Source organism: Schistocerca serialis, chromosome 2 (genome assembly GCF_023864345.2).
Source record: "Schistocerca serialis cubense isolate TAMUIC-IGC-003099 chromosome 2, iqSchSeri2.2, whole genome shotgun sequence".
Classification (NCBI taxonomy): Eukaryota; Metazoa; Arthropoda; class Insecta; order Orthoptera; family Acrididae; genus Schistocerca; species Schistocerca serialis.
This window is the reverse complement of record NC_064639.1, coordinates 597,582,016-597,605,630: the sequence shown is the minus strand read 5'-3', so window position 1 is coordinate 597,605,630 and position 23,615 is coordinate 597,582,016. Positions and strand designations below refer to the sequence as shown.

Here is a 23,615-nt window from a genome sequence, read left to right as displayed (position 1 = left end):
GAAAAGTCTCTGGTTTATAGTGTGTGTGTGTGTGTGTGTGTGTGTGTGTGTGTGTGTGTGTGTGTGTGTATGTGAGTGAGTGAGTGTGTATTTTAGTAAAAGTTGTGTATATATTTTAGTGGCACCCTAACATTTCCCCATTTTATCCACATCCATCTCGCAGCATTTCAGTATGTGTATCAAATACCAAGAAGCTGAACGCCCCAAAATCACTTTCATCGTAATCGACGGATTTTTTTACGTCTGTTCGTCGACGAGTTCATATATATATAATACAAATTTGGCCGTTAAAGACCGTGAATACAGTTATTTCTTGCACTTCTGGGAAGTCTTCTTTCTCTCAGTCCACACTTCTTTCATTCTTGCGCTGAAGGCGGCTTTTCTCTCTTCAGACCATTTAGTTCCACAAGTCTTCTTAATTTTCACACCGAAACCCGTGAATGAATTCAGTTTTTTTCTAAAAAGGTTTCTGTTAAATATTGTTTCCTGATCTATGTCCATTTCTTTTAGATCTCTTTCTATGTTGATAAACCATAAATTTTTATTTTTTAGATTTGCGATGTACGAAAATATTTGTTTTGTAAGCCTATTCGGGTTCATCCTCATGATGTGAGCATAAAAGGAGCCTCTTCTTTTTCTAATTTCGTCTCTAATTTTGCTGCACTTCGTATACACTTCTTTGTTGCTTTTTAGTCTGTATACAGGCTTGCCTTGATCATCTGTTATTTTCCTGTGTCCAAGAATTGTCCTCACAATTCTTCTTTCACGATTTTCTATCTGTTCTGCGTATGTAAAATTTGCCAGTGTTTCTGATGCATATAGTATCTGCGGTCTAATGACAGTCTGGTAGTATCTGAGTTTAATGTTTTTGGACATACATTTTTTTGAATACATTTGTCCGCAGTAGTGAGTTCCTGTCTCTAGTTTTTGTATTCTAGCCCTGCAGGCTGGATGACCTTTTGCCACAGGCTGAATTAGTTCACCAAGATATTTAAAATGTTTAGATACCTGTATTTTCCCGTATTTCGTAGTTATTTTCTTTGGTGGATTTTTGATATTTGTAATGATTTCTGTCTTTTCAAATGAAATTTGCAAGCCTGCTTTTTCAGCAGTTTCTTTAAGTAATTCTATTTGTTTTATTGTGTCTTTTTGTGTGTAAGATAAACAGGCGAGATCGTCAGCGAAGGCAAAACAGTTGGTTTCAATGGCTTTGTAGCACTTCCCTCCAATTTGGACTTTCTCAACTCCATGTTTTTGCGTGAGTTTTCTCCATTCTGCTATGACTTTATCCAGAACACAGTTGAAGAGTACCGGGGTCAGCGCATCTCCTTGTCTGACGCCGGTTTTGACCTCGAAATGCCATGAAATTTCTCCTTGGAATTTTACTTTTGATGTTGTATTTGTTAATGTTTCTTTGATTATGGTTATTGTTGTTTCATCTATTTCATATTCTCGAAGTGTTTTGATGAGTGTGTGCCTATCGATTGAGTCATAAGCTTTTTTGAAATCAATGAATGTTATGAAATATTTCTTGCTCCTTGTAGATAAATAGTTCATTGTTGTTTTGAGGTTAAAAATTTGTTCGGCGCAGGATCTTCCTGGTCTGAAGCCAGCTTGATATTCTCTAAGTTTTCCCTCTATAATTGGTGATACACGATTGAGCAGGGCTTTTGATAGAATTTTGTATGGGACTGGGAGAAGCGATATTCCACAATAGTTATTAACATCCCTTTTGTCACCTTTTTTAAACAAAGGGTGAATTAGGGCAGTTTTCCAGTGACTTGGGATTTTCTTGGTTTCCCATACTTGTTCAAGTTCTTTGTGTAGTGCTTCTACTGATGTTTCTCCCCCAAGCTTGAGCATTTCTGCTGTAATTGTGTCTTCTCCACATGCTTTCCTGTTTTTGAGATTTTTGATTATGTTTGTGATTTCCTCTCGTGTTGGAGGTGTTGAATGTGTTGGTAATGTTTCTGGTTGCGTAAAACTGAGAGTCTGGATGGGTGTTTGGCAGTTTAGGAGTGTCTTAAAATATTCAGCCAGGATTTCACAGTTTTCAGTATCGTTGGTGGCGAGAGTCTTATTATTTCTCATAAGGTTTAGGCAAGGGGACTGGTTTCCTCAGAGTTTCTGGTTGAATGTTTTGTACCAAGCTGCCGTGTTGCATTTCTTGAAATTCTCTTCGATTGAGTCCAGTTGTTGTTTTTCATATTGTCTCTTGGTGTTGCGAATAGTTTTCGAGGCAAAGTTGTTTTCAGTTTTATGTGAGTTCCACTTTTTCCAGGCTTTAAGTCTTTCACGCAGAACTTCATTACAGTTGCTGTCCCACCACGGGTGTCTCGGTTTCCTCTTTTTTGGAAAGGTTGTTTCTGTTGCCTCAATCAAGTTGTTCTGAAATTCTTGGAGGTTTGGGAAGGGGAGAATGTCTTTAGTTTTTTCTGAAAATCCTTGAGGTTAGAGTTGGACTTAAGGTTGTAATTTCTCAGGGTTGTAAGATCAAAATTTATTTTATTTCTGTTTTTATATTCACCGTTTCTGCTTTTCTGTTTGTTTTGTGAGATCAGTTTAGTTTTTATTTTCGTGAGATAGTGATCGGAGTCGAGGTTTAGAGATTTTCGGACACGTGTGTTCAATATTTCTTTTTCACATTTGGAGGAGATGGCAACGTGATCTATTTGAAATTCTCCGATACTCTTTATCGGAGATACCCAGATTTTTTGTTTTCTGGGAAGATGTTTAAAACGTGTTGACATTAGCTTGAGTTTAAACTGCTTACAGAGCATAATTAACCTTTCTCCATTTTTGTTGGTTCGTTTGTGTGCGGGAAAGTTGCCGACAATATCGCGGAATTTCTTTTCTTTTCCAATCTGAGCGTTAAAATCTCCTAGAAGTATTTTTGCGTTGTTTTCTGGGATTTCTGATATATGATCCTTAAGGTTTTCCCAGAATTCATCTGTTTCTTCCCTATTTTTAGCATTATTTTTGTCATTTGTGGGAGCGTGAACATTGATTAATGTGTATTTTTTATTTGCACATCGAAAAGTGAGGAAAGATGTTCTCGATGATGTTGACCAAAAATGTTCGACAGAGTTCAGAATTTTTGTGTTTACAGCAAAAGCTGTGCCAAGCTGAGGGCATTTCTTCATTACAATTTTTCGAGGTTTTCCTTTAAATATTCTGAATTTGTTTGATTCAAATGTGTTTTCATCAGTGAAGCGAGTTTCTTGTAGCGCCACAATTTGTATGTCTTCCGTGTGTAACTGGTCTGTAAGGTGCTTAAGTTCTCCCACTTTGAGAAGGGAGTTTATGTTGAGAGTTGCTATGTTGAAGATTTTTCTGGGTTTAATCTTGTTGGATTTGCATGGTGTTGCAGACTCCCCAGAATCCATGGGTCTGCTTGCGTCGTTGCCGACGGTGGATTGGCCACCTGGGGTAGTTTCGTTATTGAAAGACATTTCCATCATGCGTTAAGATTGTAACTGTTGAAATTCTTCAAAGTTGGGGAGATTACTTGCGTAACCTACCAGGAATACGACTAACGTTGTTAGCGTTAGGAGGTTTCTTGAAACAGCCGCCTATAACATGAGGAACAGACGCTGCCCACAAGCCGCCCAATCTGGGTACAGACGCTTGCAGTTATAGATTTTTGGTTTCTCCGCTCTCTCAGCCGTTGGGAGTTAAAAATTCCTCATCCGCCTATGAGACCATTGACCGGTTTTCACCCGCAACCCTAGGCAGGGGCCCTCACAGGGTGCTACCATCCGGAGCCAGATGGACCCAGGTTTTTTTACGAGGTTGTTACTCCTCCCCCTCCTCCTCCCTCATCACTTGTAAGATGAGGATCCGGGCTTGGGACCGGCAATGGAGGAGTTTTATATATATATATATATATATATATATATATATATATATATCAGGCTGCGGAGGACGGGGATCCGACAGCGTCCTCTTGAAAGAAACCATCCCAGGTTGCTCCATTGGCGATTTAAAGAAAACGCAGAAGACCTACAGGGTGCGGCTCTTAAATCCGGCCAAATTTCAATTTGAATTTCCCGCCGAATGATGATTGGCATTCTTGAAAGCCGTAGGCACCTAGTCAACAGTCAGAACGTCAAAACGACCGAGATGTTACGGACAAATGCGGAATACAACCGAAGACCCTCGATCATCGAAAGTCTTTGGGCTGGGCGTTCGCCCACTGAAGTAGCTCGATTCTTCGATTACCTGAGATCAACTGTTTATATATTGTAGCCAAGTATAATCCTTCGGAGAAGTCAGAGGAAGGTTCTGCTATCCCGGCGAGGAAACCTCATTCAAGGAAAGGCGTGTCATGAATTGCGGCCATCATCGAAATGGCTGAGGCGCTGATGTCGGAGGACCCCCGGCAATCGCTGAGGAAATTGGCGTCAGTATTGAATATCAGCGAGCGGACAATGCGTTGGTGGCAGAGGAGGACCTCATATGAGCCATTTAGTCCAAAACTGGCTCTCGGATAACGTTGATATGTCCTGGTCAAAGGCGTTCAGGCCCCCGAATAACCTGGATTTCAATCTCCTCGACTACTATGTTTGGAGCATAGTCGAAAGAGTTACCAGTAAGACGAGGCACCCTAATGTCGCATCTGTACGCACCGCTATCCAAGCAGCATTCGCGAATACAGACAGCACTGTCTTGAAGAGTGCATGCGATCGCTTCAGGACAAGATTGGAGGCGGTCACTGCGGCTGAAGGGGGTTGTTGTTGTTGTTGTTGTCTTCAGTCCTGAGACTGGTTTGATGCAGCTCTCCATGCTACTCGACCCTGTGCAAGCTTCTTCGTCTCCCAGTACTTACTGCAACCTACGTCCTTCTGAATCTGCTTAGTGTATTCATCTCTTGGTCTCCCTCTACGATTTTTACCCTCCACACTGCCCTCCAATGCTAAATTTGTGATCCCTTGATGCCTCAGAACATGTCCTACCAACCGGTCCCTTCTTCTTGTCAAATTGTGCCACAAACTCCTCTTCTCCCCAGTTCTATTCAATACCTCCTCATTAGTTATGTGATCTACCCATCTAATCTTCAGCATTCTTCTGTAGCACCACATTTCGAAAGCTTCTATTCTCTTCTTGTCCAAACTATTTATCGTCCATGTTTCACTTCCATACATGGCTACACTCCATACAAATACTTTCAGAAACGACTTCCTGACACTTAAATCTATACTCGATGTTAACAAATTTTTCTTCTTCAGAAACGCTTTCGTTGCCATTGCCAGTCTACATTTTATACCCTCTCTACTTCGACCATCATCAGTTATTTTGCTCCCCAAATAGCAAAACTCCTTTACTACTTTAAGTTTCTCATTTCCTAATCTAACTCCCTCAGCATCACCCGACTTAATTCGACTACATTCCATTATCCTCGTTTTGCTTTTGTTGATGTTCATCTTATATCCTCCTTTCAAGACACTGTCCATTCCATTCAACTGCTCTTCCAAGTCCTTTGCTGTCTCTGACAGCATTACAATGTCATCGGCGAACCTCAACGTTTTTATTTCTTCTCCATGGATTTTAATACCTACTCCGAATTTTTCTTTTGTTTCCTTTACTGCTTGCTCAGTATACAGATTGAATAACATCGGGGACAGGCTACAACCTTGTCTCACTCCCTTCCCAACCACTGCTTCCCTTTCATATCCCTCGACTCTTATAACTGCCATCTGATTTCTGTAAAAATTGTAAATAGACTTTCGCTCCCTGTATTTTACCCCTGCCACCTTTAGAATTTGAAAGAGAGTATTCCAGTCAACATTGTCAAATGCTTTCTCTAAGTCTACAAATGCTAGAAATGTAGGTTTGTCTTTCCTTCATCTATTTTCTAAGATAAGTCGTAGGTTCAGTATTGCCTTACGTGTTCCAACATTTCTGCGGAATCCAAACTGATCTTCGCCGAGGTCAGCTTTTGCCAGTTTTTCCATTCATCTGTAAAGAATTCGCGTTAGTATTTTGCAGCTGTGACTTATTAATATAATAGTTCGGTCATTTTCACATCTGTCAACACCTGCTTTCTTTGGGATTGGAATTATTATATTCTTCTTGAAGTCTGAGGGTATATCGCCTGCCTCATACATCTTGCTCACCAGATGGTAGAGTTTTGTCAGGACTGGCTCTCCCAAGGCCGTCAGTAGTTCTAATGGAATGTTGTCTACTGCCGGGGCCTTGTTTCGACTTAGATCTTTCAGTGCTCTGTCAAACTCTTCACGCAGTATCATATCTCCCATTTCATCTTCATCTACATCCTCTTCCATTTCCATAATATTGTCCTCAAGAACATTGCCCTTGTATAGACCCTGTATATATTCCTTCCACCTTTCAACTTTCCTTTCTTTACTTAGAACTGGGTTTCCAGCTGAGCTCTTGATATTCATGCAAGAGGCTCTCTTTTCTCCAAAGGTCTCTTTAATTTTCCTGTAGGCAGTATCTATCTTACCCCTAGTGAGATAAGCCTCTACATCCTTACATTTGTCCTCCAGCCATCCCTGCTTAGCCATTTTGCACTTCCTGTCGATCTCATTTTTGAGACGTTTGTATTCCTTTTTGCCTGCATCATTTTCTGCTTTTTTATATTTTCTCCTTTCATCAATTAAATTCAATATTTCTTCTGTTACCCAAGGATTTCTACTAGCCCTCGTCTTTTTACCTACTTGATCCTCTGCTGCCTTCACTAATTCATCCCTCAGAGCTACCCATTCTTCTTCTACTGTATTTCTTTCCCCCATTCCTGTCAGTTGTTCCCTTGTGCTCTCCCTGAAACTCTGTATAACCTCTGGTTTAGTCAGTTTATCCAGGTCCCATCTCCTTAAATTCCCACCTTTTTGCAGTTTCTTCAGTTTTAATCTACAGTTCATAACCAATAGATTGTGGTCAGAGTCCACATCTGCCCCTGGAAATGTCTTACAATTTAAAACCTGGTTCCTAAATCTCTGTCTTACCATTATGTAATCTATCTGATACCTTCTAGTATCTCCAGGATTCTTCCATGTATACAACCTTCTTTTATGATTCTTGAACCAAGTGTTAGCTATGATTAAGTTATGGTCTGTGCAAAATTCTACCAGACGGCCTCCTCTTTCATTTCTCTCCCCCAATCCATATTCACCCACTATGTTTCCTTCTCTCCCTTTTCCTACTCTCGAATTCCAGTCATCCATGACTATTAAATTTTCGTCTCCCTTCACTACCTGAATAATTTCTTTTATCTCATCATACATTTCATCAATTTCTTCATCATCTGCAGAGCTAGTTGGCATATAAACTTGTACTACCGTAGTAACCATGGGCTTTGTGTCTATCTTGGCCACAATAATGCGTTCACTATGCTGTTGGTAGTAGCTTACCCGCACTCTTATTTTTTATTCATTATTAAACCTACTCCTTCATTACCCCTATTTGATTTTGTATTTATAACCCTGTATTCACCTGACCAAAAGTCTTGTTCCTCCTGCCACCGAACTTCACTAATTCCCACTATACCTAACTTAAACCTATCCATTTCCCTTTTCAAATTTTCTAACCTACCTGCCCGTTTAAGGGATCTGACATTCCACGCTCCGATCCGTAGAACGCCAGTTTTCTTTCTCCTGATAACGACGTCCTCTTGAGTAGTCCCCGCCCGGAGATCCGAATGGGGGACTATTTTACCTCCGGAATATTTTACCCAAGAGGACGCCATCATCATTTAACCGTACAGTAAAGCTGCAAGCCCTCGGGAAAAATTACGGCTGTAGTTTCCACTTGCTTTCTGCCGTTCGCAGTACCAGCACAGCAAGGCCGTTTTGGTTAGTGTTGCAAGGCCAGATCAGCCAATCATCCAGACTGTTGCCCTTGCAACTACTGAAAAGGCTGCTGCACCTCTTCAGGAACCACACGTTTGTCTGGTCTCTCAACAGAAACCCCTCCCTTACGGTTGCACCTACGGTGCGGCTATCTGTATCGCTGAGGCACGCAAGCCTCCCCACCAACGGCAAGGTCCATGGTTCATGGGGGTAGGTGAAGGGGTTACATCGAATAATGTTACTCTTGAAAGGTACCACTACTTACATGTAAAAGGGTTTTCATTTTCATTTGTATTTTGTTTTAATAAATTTGCTTTAAAAAATATTTCATTTGTCTGGATTTAAGCACCGCACCCCATTCACCTGGATAGCTCGACGGTTCTCTCGGGATAATTACATCACATGCTAAAGTCTAAGATATTAGCGAGTAACTAATATTGCTAACCGAGTCATTTGATTTCAGCAGCAGTAACACTTTTCTACATCTATATACATACTCCGCAAGTCACTGTATTGTGCGTGGCGGAGGGTACCTTGTACCACCACTAGTCATCGCCATAATGATTTCGTGTTGTTAGAGCCTACCGATAGCAAACTGAACAGCCCACCTATGAGTTGCTTCGCTGTCTTCCTATAATCCTACCTGGCGTGTATGCCAAATACTCGAGCAGTACTTGATAATGGGTCGCACTAGTGTTCCATACGAGGTCTCCTTTACAGATGAACCGAACTTTCCTAAACTTCTTCCTATAAAATGAGGCAACCATTCGCCTTTCTTACCACGTTTTTCATACGCTCATTACAGTTCACATCTCTTTGCAACGTTACGCCTAGATATTTAATCGACATGACACTGTCAGGTAACACACTACTAATGTGGTATTCGAACATTACGCGATTGCTTTTCCTGCTCCTGTGGATTAATTTAATTTTTTTTTTTTTTACCATTCGTCGCACCAACTACACACACAAAAAATTTTTACATTACCCCGGTTCCCAGAACTCCTGAAGATAGACGTATCACAGACACAGTTCTTTTGACTGTTCAGAGATGTCACTAAACCCGCCCAAAGATGTAAACAACCATGCTTGAGCAGCGCCTATTAGACGGAGGGGGTCCGACGGCCGACCAGTTCGAGTCATTTGTGTTGTCAGTAGTTCAGCCATGCCTAGACGGTCAATACCATGGTTCGATCGTGTCCGCATACTTACTTTGTGCCAGGAAGAGCTCTCAACAAGAGAAGTGTCCAGGAGTCTCAGAATGTCAGAATGAACCAAAGCGATGTTGTTCGGATATGGAGGAGATAGAGAGGGACAGGAACTGTCGATGACATGCCTCGCTCATGCCGCCCAAGGGCTGCTGCTGCAATGGGTGACTGCTACCTACGAATTATAGCTCGGAGGAACGCTGACAGCAAAGCCACCATGTTGAATAACGCTTTTCGTGCAGCCACAGGACGTTGTGCTACGACTCAAACTGTGCGCAATAGGCTACACGATGCGAAACTTCACTCCCGACGTCCATCTTTGCAACCACGACACCATGCAGCGTGGTACAGACGGGCCCTACAACATGCCGAATGGACGCTCAGGATTGGCATCACGTTCCCTTCACCGATGAGTGTCGCATATGCCTTCAACCAGACAATCGTCAGAGACGTGTTTGGAGGCAACCCGATCAGGCTGATCGTCTTAGACACACTGTCTAGCGAGTTCAGCAAGGTGGAAGTTCCCTGCTGTTTTGGGGTGGCATTATGTGCGGCCGACGAACGCCGCTGGTGGCCACGGAAGGCGCCGTAACGGCTGTACGATACGTGAATGCCACCCTCCGGCCGATAATGCAAGAATATCGGCAGAATATTGGGGAGGGATTCGTCTTTATGGACGACAATTCGCGCCCTCATTGTGCACATCTTGTGAATGACTTCCTTCAGGATAATGACATCGCTCGACTAGAGTGACCAACATGTTCTCCAGACATGAACCCTATCGAACATGCCTGGGATAGATTGAAAAGGGCTGTTTATGGACGACGTGACACACCAACCACTCTGAGGATTCAAACGCCGAATCGCCGTTGACAAGTGGGACAATCTGGACCAACAGTGCCTTGATGAACATGTGGATAGTATGCCACGACGCATACAGGCATGCATCAGTGCAAGAGACCGTGCTACTGGGTATTAGAGGTACCGGTGCGTACAGCAATCTGGACCTCCACCTCTGCAGGTCTCGCTGTATTGTGGTACAACAGGCAATGTGTGGTTTTCATGAGCAATGAAAAGGGCGGAAATGATTTTTATTTTGATCTCTATTCCAATTTTCTGTACATGTTCCGGAACTCTCGGAACCGAGAGGATGCAAAACTATTTTTGGTTTGTCTAGAAATTTGTCTAAGACATCTTTTATTCTCGTACAGGCACTCAACGATGACACCTCTCCGGTCACCATAATATCATCGGCAAACAGCCGAAGATTGCTGCTCACCCTGTCCATCAGATCACTTACGTATATAGATAATAATATCGGTCCTGTCACACTTCTCTATGGGACACTTCTGACGATACATAGTCTCCTATGAACACTCGCCATTCATAACAACGTACTGAGTTCTATTACTTAAGAAGTGTTCGAGCCGCTCACGTATCTGGAAACCTAATCGGTATGCTCATAGTTCTTGGACAGTCTGCAGTGGAGCACCGTATGAAAAGATTTTCGGAAATCTAGAAATATGGAATCTGTCCGTTGCCCTTCGTCCACAGTTCACAGGCTATCATATGATAAAAGGGCAAGCAGTGTTTAATACGAGCGATGCTTTCTAAAACCTTGCTGATTTGTGGACAGAATCTGTCCCGTATGGAGGAAATTTATTCCATCCGAAATGAGAATAATTCAAGAATTCTACAGCAAACCAATGTTAAGGATATTGGTCTGTAATTTTGTGGGTCCGTTATTTTACCTTTCTAATTTACGGTAGTCACCTGCGCTTGTTTCCAGACGCCTGGGACTTTGCACTGAGCGAGAGATTCACGAGTAAAGCAATCAACATAAGGGACCGATGCCGGTGGGTACTCTTCAAAAACCGAACTGGGATACCATATGGACCTGGCGACTTAGTTGTTTTCACCTCTTTCAGCTGTTCCTGTACGTCAATGATGCCTATTACTGTGTCCTCCGTAACTGAGTCAGTTCAGTGCTCAAACGATGGTATGTTTGAACGACACGCCTGCGTGAACAATATCTTAAATGCGAAATTTAATGAATGTGACTGGCATGCTGCATACCACGGATGTTAGTCTGCAGTCAGTTCCTTAATCATAATAAACCAGCCGGCCGAGAGAAAATTCCTCACTTACGAGTTCTTGCACTTTAAACAGTGCAGTATGTATAAGACGGCAGTTGGTGCCTGTATCCTTCTACAGACACCGGCTATGACTTGTGCTCCTCTTCTCTCTCTAGAGCCCGGACGTCAGCGCTGTGTTCCGGTGTGCGGCGGCGCTGCCGACGCCCACGATGCAGATCTACCTCTACTGCTGGGGCGCCGAGGACGTCGTGCAGCAGGTCAGCGGTGGCGGCAGCTTGTTCTGCTCCACTTCAAGCGTCTGATTTTGGGACTGTACAGATAGTTATTTATAAAAAAGAAAACAATGTTATTGACGTTCTGTAGATTGTAGCGACAATGATAAATGTGTAACACGGCCTGCAGTTAATTTCAGGGTGCAGGTCATATGTAAAAACAGCAACAAATGAATTATCAATATGAGAACACCAGTCACAGTGGTAGGTAGTGCAACCCTGCAAGAGAGCAACCTCCCAGGCCATCACTTGCCCCACACCATTCCTGAGACCAATCAGCCTATACGGCGTCACTATCTTTGTTAGATGCTCTCATAATTAATTGAAAACTGTTTCTTTTTCCCAAAAATAAAAATTGACCAGGTGCGAGTAGGGGTCGCGTTCTGAGAGTTCCGTGCAAATTTCGTTACGTACATAGAACCCGCCCGGCTCGCCGTGCGGTCTAACGCGCTGCTTCCGAGCGGGAAAACGTGCCGGTCCCCGGCATGAATCCGCCCGGCGGATTAATGTCGATGTCCGGCCAACCTGTGGATGGTTGGTTTTTAAGGCGGTTTTCCATCTGCCTCGGCGAATGCGGGCTGGTTCCCCTATTCCGCCACAGCTGCACTGTGTCGGCAATTGCTGCGCAAACACCGTTTCCACATACGCGTACACCATAATTACTCTACCACCCGCGCGGGATTAGCCGAGCGGTCTTAGGTGCTGCAGTCATGGACTGTGCGGCTGATCTCGGCGGAGATTCGAGTCCCCCCTCGGGCATGGGTGTGTATGTTTGTCCTTTGGATAATTTAGGTTAAGTAGTGTGTAAGCTTAGGGACTGATGACCTTAGCAGTTAGGTCCCATAAGAGTTCACACACATTTGAACATTTTTTACTCTACCACGCAGACATTTGGGGTTACTCTCGTCTGGTATGAGATGTTCTTGGGAGGAGGGGGGTGGGGGGGGGGGGGTCCAATGGGGGCCGCACCGCACAATAACCCTGGGTTCGGTGTGGGTCGGCGGTGGGCTGGGTGGACTGCTGTGGCCTGTTGTGGGGCTGTGAACCACTGAGGACTAAGGCTGGACGAAGCCTCTCCGTCGTTTCTAGGACCCCGGTTTAATACATTACAATACGTATACAGACAGTTCATCCGTCGGGGAACCAAGTATCTTGACGATTTTACCTCTTATTGACATTGATATTGTGTGGCAGCGGGTGGATTAATAGAATAAATGCTTTCTGTTTATGCTGTTTGCCGTTCTCAACTCTGGCTCTCTAACTACAATATTGGCAACCAGAAAGTGATTAGCAAAACGTGAAGCCTGTAATTAGAATTCCTAGTGCCCACTTCATCTGAGAAATACATTTATAGCTGCAGCTTATAGCTCTGAGGAATTAGGAGATTGTCTGGTATTCACAATCAAAAACCATTCGCTCTAAAATGTTCACATTATTCTGAAAGTCACAGACCAAGAAGAAACCACACAATCCAACTACCAGAGCAGTTCAGAGTCTAATGCACTGATGCCACTATAACTGTTCAAATTAAATGTTTAAGTGAATGCTCGCCATAATTTGATGATAATGTTCATCAAACGCCACGCTAATAATGGTAGAATGTCTGTCCTGCGGCGGCACGTGAAAATACGACATACGCAAACTAAAGATAGATCATTAACGTCATCCCAAAATTAACACTTCACTCGAAAACGATTTCATGGTTACGTGTATCCCGAGTAACTTATTACTGCATCCGAGGCTGTTTATATCAACGATACCGACGCGACGCGACTCCCGGTACAGGTGGTGCGCTAATCAGCGTCTGGAGAGAACTGGGGCCTTCCTTTTATCGCGCAGCGTTCTTACATATCAAGCGCGGTGCGAACGGCTAAGGGAACGCCTGATCAAATCTACTCTCCCGACTAGCCGCTGGGCTAGTAATGCACCACTTTAAGTTATCGAATAAATCATTGCTTCCTTTGCTGATGGCCAATGAAGCTTTCAATTTAATTGTGCAATCAGCACACGAGTAAGTAATCATAATAATAGTTTGACATGGCTAAGTCAAATATTTTGGGCGAGAGAATTAATTTAATTACACTACACGCAGTAGACGAGCTCTGAACTTGCTCTTTGGATATACACTATAGTTTTATAGTTATTCTGTTGAAACTTCTCACATTTTTATGATTATAGCGGATCTCCCTTCTACTTAAATTTAAACATTCTAGCTTTATTTATTCGCCTACTTAATCTATCTAGCTCCCTTAATTTCTAAGACAAAAACCAGAAAATCATGAATTTCAACTAAAATTTTAATTTGTGAGATCCAGAATACTGTTTCTACTAAATTATTATGCAAAAGGAATCTAAATATAAATTTTTGAGTTTCTAGCTCTTTTCTGTTGCGCCAATGATTTTTACAGAAAAACATCCAAATTTCGAAAATGGTTAAAGTTATTGAACTGATATCCAACACATATTGATTTTGTATTACTCCTGACATGCTAGAAACGTTTCAGGTTATTTACTTCATTTTAAAGTATTACGCAATATTTATGACGTTGGAGCTAGTTACAGCAGACTAGGCTGGCACACAATGGAAGGACTGATGTGAATTTTATAAGGCATGAGTATGCTGCTTCCCTACAATGTGACAAGATATCATGTCTGAGAATTTTGAGGTTTTCCTGGGCGTTTTAATTTTAAGTTTGAAGTCGAATGGCAAAAGACTGAGAGGCACCCACATGCCTTGCTCACACTGTGGCTTCAAGCAGTCAGGCCTGCAAGATGAGTGGTCTGCCAAGCGAGAGGATTCATTCTTATTTATCGAGTAATATGAATTCTCGTACTCTCAATTAAGTTACAAATTATCCTCCTGCATGAATAATACGCAATGGAAACGCACATCTGACTATCAGTAATTTACAGAACTCTTTTCTTTTTGTCTTTTATTTAATGGCTTTTATCAACATGTGGCCACCGCACTGAATATGAATGGCGCACACATTATAAATTCGGGACATCATGACAACATACAATTTGAAGGAAAAGTCCACCAATCTTTTTCTTTTCACTATCTTATTTATTCCGATAAATTCTATAACCTAAACACACAAATTCTATAACCTGCAACAATAACACATGAGAAATTCCGCCCAGTGGGCATGGCTTTACATTGCTGATTCTCTACCTTATGATCTCGCAATTATTTAACGCTACAGTGCACTTTCTGGATAGGATGGTGGATCTTTTATTATATCTCACACTTCGACTCTCACAATCATCATCACGAAACTTTCCTCCAGATCGAGCGGTACAGAAGGAACAAGCATAACCCACTAATCTTTTGAAACTACCTTGCTACTCTCCCATGCAAACCACACATACCAAAATTACATGACATACACCACACTACAACATGGAATACAATACAATAAATAGTCACAACACTATCACTTTCAGCTTTCCCACTTCAATTAGTATTTATCCCAGTTTCACACGACACTGCCCCACTTTGTAATTCTACTTTCCTACTATTAACTCTGGAAATATATGCACGTCTTCCTGTGCAATGCAACCCAAGTGGCATTGCTGGATAGACGGCCGACTCACCTTGCTTCTCTCTCAGAGTTTTAATCTAGCGTCACACGGAATCATATCACGCAAAGTAATATTAAGAACATATTCATCACACACGCGAGTCCTCAACTGATACCATGGACGAGTACTTCTCTTTATCCTTTGTCTCATACGCAGATTGAGACTCACACAGTACTCACCACGTGGAAGTACTCGTCTCTAATTTCAAGTCCTGCACACGCCATTTCTTAAATATTTCAACTTATGGTACACACACTATTTCTTAAATATTTCAACTTATTGTACACACGCTAGTAATTCAGCTTAACTTAAGCACACGGAAGTATTTCAACTAATTGCTACACGTGGTTTCATTGTGACCGTTGGTCACTTCTGAAGATTACTATGATCCCATTAGTATTACCTGCCTGACATTTAATTCTCCCCACAAAAGTTCCTGAAATAGAGAAATTATTATTTCTAACTACTCTTAAATATTCCACATGCATACCATGTCTCCACTCTTTTGTCTTTGCGGAGCACAACTAAGACAGGTCTTAACAGCACAAGATCCAGCGGCAGAGTACCGAAACATGGCCGTTCTTCAGGTCCTCTCACACCTCTGTCGAAGTGGGGGAGCACCTTGCTACCGTATTGGTCAGCCACATTTCAGGTGCTCAAAGCTCAGGTACATTTCATCTCTTTGGTCCCACCAAAGGTGGCCAAAGGATCGTCTCAAAGATGATCATATATTCACATTCACTATCTGCGGTTAGCAGACGACCATACATTCATTCATTTCACAGATCTCACCAAACTGGATGTAGGGATTTATTTTGAGGGAGTGCACATGTGATCAATTAAATAAATAAATTGTCATTCTTTCCCACAATGGTATTCGGCTTCGCTGTATTAATTGAAATTGAGTTATTATACAAAAAAATGTGTTGTTCTGACAAAAATAATGAAGTATGTTGTACCTATTTTCAATGTCGGCCGGTACTGTACCCTTTCAAGACAAAAGAAATATTGTTTTCATGTGATTTAGTTACAAATTAACACTTCTGATTTTTCCTCTACTTGTACTGTGAGACCTTGCTTCTTGCCAAATTTCTGTTATAGGTCAACAGGAAGTACCTTATAAGTTTTAATGAGTGAATTTGCAAGTTTCTAAACATGTGACATAAATAGCCTTATCTTTTGACCGCATTGACTTAGAAGCTTACGTTTCTTACACCACCAAGGGGCCTCAAACCTTAGTGTCTTTTATAAATTTCATCTTTATACGTCTACCCATTCCTAAGGAACAAGAGTCTTAACAGACGGACGAACAGACAGAGAGTCTGACAAGAAATGATAAAATTTTGTTTTTCGTGGGAATAATTACAAATTCACAATATTTGAATTTTTTCCTTTAGTTTTATAGTGAATATTTGCACCTTGCCAAATTTCATGATTGTGGATCAACTGGAAGTTTTTGATTAGTGAGTTTGTGAGTATCAAAATATGTGACGTAAATATCCCTATCTTTTGACTGCATTGACTTGGAAGATTCAATTTTTTACACTTCCAAGGGACAGTGGACCTTGATACATGCCATAAATTTTAACTTGATACATCTACCCGCTCCTGATAGAAAGGATTTTTAAATCGCAGAGACGGCCAGTCAGTCAGACAGACAGACAGACGGTTCTGTTTGAGATACGGAATCCTAAAACCAGTTATAAACTACATGAGCAGTCAGCAGCGATCTTACAGTCATAGGGAAGAGAATGAGGACGATCTCTGGCAGAAACCCAAGGGAACTTCAGATCATGCGCCATATAAATTGCTGCCATGCAAGATAGTGAGCGATGGGAAGATCCCACCATGGTTCAATAATAATACCAGGAAGCTACCACGAAAGCAGAGTTGCATGCCAGATTCAAATTAAGCTGAGATCTCGCTGACGACGTCATAATAAGCATAACAACAGCTACATGAGAAGCATCCAGCTCGATGGCTGAGTTGTCAAAAGAAATCTAAAAACTTCCGTCCATTGTAGAATCAGTCAACTGAACGAAGACATTCGTCCAAATGCTCGTTGATAATGACGGCACCGAAACGGAAGATGAGGAACCGGAAGCCAGAATACCGAATTCTGCCTTCTGAAACTGCTTCACCGAAGAAGACACCAGCAAATATATTTTTACTATTACCCTGGTGCGAAATGAAGGATACAGAAATAAGTGTGCGTAGAATTGAAAAAGAGTCCATATCGTCCGGTAGAGGAATGGCCACAGATTCTGATCTGGTGCCGGTAGATTTTACACTGACTACGAGGAGAAACCGGCCTCCCTCTTCTAGGCTCAGTTTATCATAAGCTGTAGGAACAACGAAGCGCGTGACGCAGGTCGTTTGAATGTATAAGAAACGTCGCAAGACGGATGCGCACGATTATAGACCTCACATCAGTGGAGTCAGTTTCTTGTAGAATTATGGAACTCACGATGTGCTCGCGTATGATGACTTTGCTGGAGGCTGAACAACTCTTATTTGTAGAACTGTAAAGGTAACGACTAAATTTTGTACGGTATGTGTTCGGTTTTGTCGAGACTTGTTGTGGTCTTCGGTCCGATGACTGGTTTGATGCAACTATCCATATTACACTATCCTGTGCTAGCCTTTTCGTCTGAGAGTAACTACTGCAGCCTACATCCTCCTGAATCTGCTAGCTGTATTCATTTCTTTATCCTTTACTATTTTTACTCCCTACGTTTGTCTCCAGTACTAAATTGGTGATCCCTTGATGTGTCCTACCAACCAATTCCTTCTTCTATTCAGCTTGTGCCACAAATTTCTTGTCTCCCCAATTCCATTCAGTACTTACTCATTAGTTACGTGATCTACCCATCTAGTATTCAGCAGTCTTCTGTAGGATAGTATCTCAAAAGCTTCTATTCTCTTTCTGTTTAAACTGTTTATCGTCTATGTTTCTTTTACATACATGGCTACACTACATACAAGTACTTTCAGAGAAAACTTCTTGACACTTAAATCTATACTCAATGTTAACAAATTTCACTTCTTCAGAAACGCAAACGTCGAAGTTTTTATTTCGTCTCCCTGGACTTAAATTCCTACTCCAAATCTTTCTTTTGTTCCCTTTACTGCTTGCTCAATGTTCAGATTGAATAACATCGTAGATAGGCTACAGCACTGTCTCACTTCCTTCTCAATTACTGCTTCTCTTTCACGCCCATCGACTCTTATAACTGCCATGTGGTTTCTGTACAAGTTGTAATTAGCCTTTCGTTCCCTGTATTTTACCGCAGCTACACTCAGAATTTCAAAGAGAATACTCAGTCAATATTGTCAGAAGCTTTCTCTAAGTCGAAAAATGCTAGAAACGTAGGTTATCTTCTAGGAGAAGTCGTAGAGTCAGTATTGACTCGTATGTTCCTACATTTCTCCGGATTCCAAACTGATCTTCCCTACGATCGGCTTCTACCAGTTTTTCCATTCTTCTGTAAAGAATTCTTGTTAGTATTTTGCAACCATGACTTATTAAACTTATAGTTCGGCGGTTTTCACATCTGTCAGCGCCTGTTTTCTTTGGAATTGGAATTATTATATTCTTCTTGAAATCTGAGGGTATTTCGCCTGTCTCACACATATTGCTCACCAAATGGAAGAGCTTTGTCATCACTGGCTCTCCCAAGGCTATCAGAAGGCGTAACGGAATGTTGTCTACTCCCGGGGACTTGTTTCAACTTAGATCTTTCAGTGCTCTATCAAATTCTTCTCGTAGTATCTTATCTCCCATCTCACCTTCATCTATGTCCTCTTCCATTTCTATAGCATTGCCCTCAGGTATATCTTCCTTGTATAGGACTTCTATATACTCCTTCCACCTACCAGCTTACCCTTCTTTCTTAGGACTGGTTTTCCATCTGATCTCTTGATAGTCATGAAGGTTGTTCTTTTTTCTCAAAGGTCTCTTTAATTTTCCTGTATGAGGTTTCCCCTAGTGATTTATGCTTCTAAATCCTTACATTTGTCTTCTAGCCATTCCGGCTTAGCCATTTTGCATTTCCTGTCAGTCTCATTTTCAGATGTTTGCATTCCCTTTCGCCTGCTTCATTTATTGCATTTTTATATTTTCTCTTTTCATCAGCTGTATTCAAGGTCTTTTGTGTTACTCACTGATTTCTACTGGTTGATCCTCTGCTGCCTTCACTATTCCATACGTCAAAGTTACCCATTCTTCTTCTACTGTATTCCTATCCCCTGTTCTTGTCAATCGTTCCCTAATGCTCACTCTGAAACTCCCAATAACCTTTGGGTCTTTCGTTTTATGCAGGTCCCGTCTCCTTAAGTTCCTACTTTTCTGCAATTTCGTCAGTTTTAATCTATAGTTCATAACCAATAAATTGTGGTCAGAGTCCATATCTGCCTCTGGAAATGTCTTACAATTCAAAGTCTATCTTACCGTTATGTAATCAATCTGAAGCCTTTTAGTGCCTCCCGGTCTCTTCCACGTATACAACCTTATTTCATGATTCCTAAACCAAGTGTTAGCGATGATTAAATTATGCTCTGTGCAGAATTCTACCATGTGGCTTCCTCTTTCATTCCTTTCCACCAGTCCGTATTCACCTACTATTTTTCCTTCTCTTTCTTTCCCTGCTATAGAATTCCAGTCCTCCGTGATTATTACATTTTCATCTGCCTCGACTATATGAATAACTTTTTTATCTCATCATACATTTCTTCAGTCTCTTCATCATCTGCGGAGCTAGTTGTTATATAAACTTGAACTATTGTGGTGGGTGTGGGCTTCGTGTCTACGAGCTAGTTGTCATATAAAGATATACTACTCTGGTGGGTGTGGGCTTCGTGTATATCTTGGCTACGATAATGCTTTCACTATGCTGTTCATACTAGCTTTATCGTGTTCCCATTTTCTTATTCATTATCAAACCTACTCCTGCGTTACTCCTATTTGGGTTTTTACTTACAACCTTGCATTCACCTGACTAGAAGTCCTATTCCTCCTGCCACCGAACTTCGCTAACACCTTCTATATGTAACTTTAAATTATCCATTTCCGTTTTTACATTAACTAACTTACCTGCCCAGTTAAGGGATCTGACATTCCACGCTCCGATCCGTAGAACGCCAGTTTTCTTTCTTCTGATAACGACATCCTCTTGAGTAGTCCCCTCCCGGAGATCCAAATGGGGGACCATTTTAGCTCCGGAATATTTTACCCAAGAGGACGTCATCATCATTAACCATACAGTAAAGCTTCATGCCCTCAGGAAAAATTACGGCTGTAGTTCGTCCTTGCTCTCAGCCTTCACAGTACCAAAACAACAAGGCCGTTTTGGTTGATCTTACAAGGCCAGATCTGTCAATCATCCAGGCTGTTGCCCCTGCAACTATTGAAAAGGGAGCAGACTGTTCTCTGGCCTCTCAACTGATCCCCCTCTGTAGTGGTTGCACCTACGGTACGGCTATCTGTATCGCTGAGGCACGCAGGCCTCCCCACCAACGGCAAGGCCCATGGTTCATGGGGTCGGGGGGATCAGTAAGTTGAGACATACTGACCGTTATTAATGATGTAACCGTACACAGAAATACTTTTTGCTATCGTAGGAAGTTGTGGGTGTAACCATAATTGTGAATGCGGCATCTGAGTGGGCATTTTTTTTCTTTCCTGGGTAGATTTTTCTCTCTTATATACTGATGACCAGTCTCCATGGCTGTACTGGCAGTGATTATAACAGCTGAAGCTACAAGAATTGAACTCTTTGTGATGGCAAAATATTTTTCAATTGAATCGACAAACCACTGCAGGCGGTTACGGCATTTCTATAGTTCAGCAGCCAGCCTCCGAAGTGGCAAGGCAGAGCGATGCAAGTATGCCGGCAACCGTAGCGTGTGAAACTGGAGGATTACGAATACTCTGACTGAAACTCAGTGGGACACAAATTGCTTGAGGGAAAGAAAACATAGTGCGGAGTAAAATATATTCTTCCGCTTAAAACAAGTAGAGGAATACGGAGTAAACACTGAGTCAATTCTTACGGGAAAGAAGACAGACGAGTAGGGCATAGTTTCCGTTACTCCGAATCCGCTGTGGGTAACGAACTGGCGGAATACGAAAACTACCGACTTGGCCCGTCCGTTTCTCTATTCTTTGCATTAAAGGTTGTTGCGAAAAAGGCAAAGGACATTTAACACAGTTGGCGTTGCACATATTCTGCACGCTCTTAAATGCGGCTTACATATACGTCGACGATAATCAAGATTGCTACACAGGCACAAATATTCGTAAAAACAGGTACAGTTTTGCTTGTAACGGTTTAATTACATTATACAAACTCGCGGCTAGATCAAAGATAATCAGAAGTAGCATGAAACAATTACTGTTATTGCCCGTTAAATTAATTGTTGCTAAGAGAGAGGCGATGTAACCACCAACGTAGCGTAAGGATTTGTATTCAAGATAAATAATTTCATTGATATCACACTGGCTTCATTTTAGGATAAGCGTTTTCCTGTCAGTTATAAATTTAAATGCAAACTCAAAGATATCGTGAAGCAGACCTAAGCCTTGTTGCCTACTGCAGTTTAAATCTATCCATGCAATTCCGTAAAAATTCTCATGAAATGAGCTTTGAAAATATTAATGCTTGAAAATATTATCAGTATGGATGACATCGGAAGTTCACTGAGGCTTTTTGCAGATGATGCTGTGGTGTATCGAGAGGTTGTAACAATGGAAAATTGTACTGAAATGCAGGAGGATCTGCAGCGAATTGACGCATGGTGCAGGGAATGGCAATTGAATCTCAGTGTAGACAAGTGTAATGTGCTGCGAATACACAGAAAGATAAATCCTTTATCATTTAGCTACAAAATAGCAGGTCAGCAACTGGAAGCAGTTAATACCATAAATTATCTGGGAGTACGCATTAGGAGTGATTCAAAATTGAATGATCATATAATGTTGATCGTCGGTAAAGCAGATGGCAGACTGAGATTCATTGGAAGAATCCTAAGAAAATGCAATCCGAAAACAAAGGAAGTAGGTTACAGTACGCTTGTTCGCCCACTGCTTGAATACTGCTCAGCAGTGTGGGATCCGTACCAGATAGGGTTGATAGAAGATATAGAGAAGATCCAACGGAGAGCAGCGCGCTTCGTTACAGGATCATTTAGTAATCGTGAAAGCGTTACGGAGATGATAGATAAACTCTAGTGGAAGTTTCGAGAACATATCTTCTCCGAAGAGTCAAGCAGTATATTGCTCCCTCCTACGTATATCTCGCGAAGAGACCATGAGGATAAAATCAGAGAGATTAGAGCCCACACAGAGGCATATCGACAATCCTTCTTTCCACGAACAATACGAGACTGGAATAGAAGGGAGAACCGATAGAGGTACTCAAGGTACCCTCCGCCACACACCGTCAGGTGGCTTGCGGAGTATGGATGTAGATGTTGATGTATTCAAAGTATTTATTATGTTAGCTTGAGGGTCAAGCCCAATATTTAATATTTTAATTAAATTCCTCGTAATGGCCGCCTGTGAGCCATTACAACATAAGAAAGCCAGATGGGCAGTCTTCTACACAACTCATTTTAAATAACTATTTTCAGTTAAATATTTCAACAGGGATGGAGAGGTTTTGAATAAGAACAGGAGAAATTCACTTTTGACCATATATTGTAACGGAACATTCATACATCAAACACTTAGTTCATCAGAGCAGCTAAGCAACTTAATTCTCCAACAGCAGAGACAAAAGTAGTATCCGATCTTTGAACCAAGTCTTTTCTAACTTTAATGAGATAAGATTCCATGGCTACAAATAATGTCTTTACATTGTATAGTTACTCTTTGATACTAAACTCCTTTTTTTATTTAACCATTTTAATGCAAGAAATATCAAATTAATCAGTTGAGGTTTTATGCTTATATGGCGTATTAGCTAAGGTCTTTATCGGCAGAAATACACTCAGTTCCGTACTTTCTTCACACTTCACATTTACACGCCTGATATAGGTTTAATTTAATTTTTATAGGGCTTTCCAGGAGACATCACAACTGCCTGCGACGAAGTGTTTGAGGCGGTAACGAAATGGTACTTCGAGTCTCGTGGAATATTCGTTATTCGGTAACGAACACATACGACATGCAAAAGCTCTGCCAGTGTACAGGGTGAGGCAGTGAAACGGCACGATTTTGTAAAACCACCAAAGATTTATTTACAAGTAAAATCATAATAGTTGAACATGGATCTCAAGTACAAGAGTGGAAATTAAAGATTTAACTTAAAAACAATCATTTTTTAAATATGGTGTCAGTGAGGTGTCGTCCTTGGTTTTGCACACATTGTCTAAGCCTGAGATGAAATTGTCCCATGACGTTTCGTAGCATCTGTACTGGAATGTTGTTAATTTCCTGTTGAATTCGCTCCTTCAGGTCTTCTTTTGTTCTTGGTGGATTTTCCTGGAAGACTTTGCACTTGAGGTAGCCCCAAAGAAAAAAGTCTGGTGCCGTCAGATCTGGTGAACGGGCAGGCCAGGGGAAGTCGCCATTCCTGCTGATTAGACGTCGTGGAAATGCAAGTCTGAGCAATTCCATTGAGACATTAGCAGTATGGCTTGTTG

General features: G+C 41.6%; 1 protein-coding gene across 1 annotated transcript in view; it reads left to right on the top strand.

Moving 5' to 3' along the window:
• LOC126456266 (odorant receptor Or2-like) overlaps nucleotides 1-23,615 on the top strand; it is a 117,012-nt gene that overhangs the window by 72,108 nt on the left and 21,289 nt on the right. Inside the window, exon 4 of the mRNA XM_050092018.1 lies at nucleotides 11,271-11,372. Within this exon, the coding sequence (XP_049947975.1) occupies nucleotides 11,271-11,372 (102 nt within the window). The remainder of the gene's footprint in view (nucleotides 1-11,270; nucleotides 11,373-23,615) is intronic.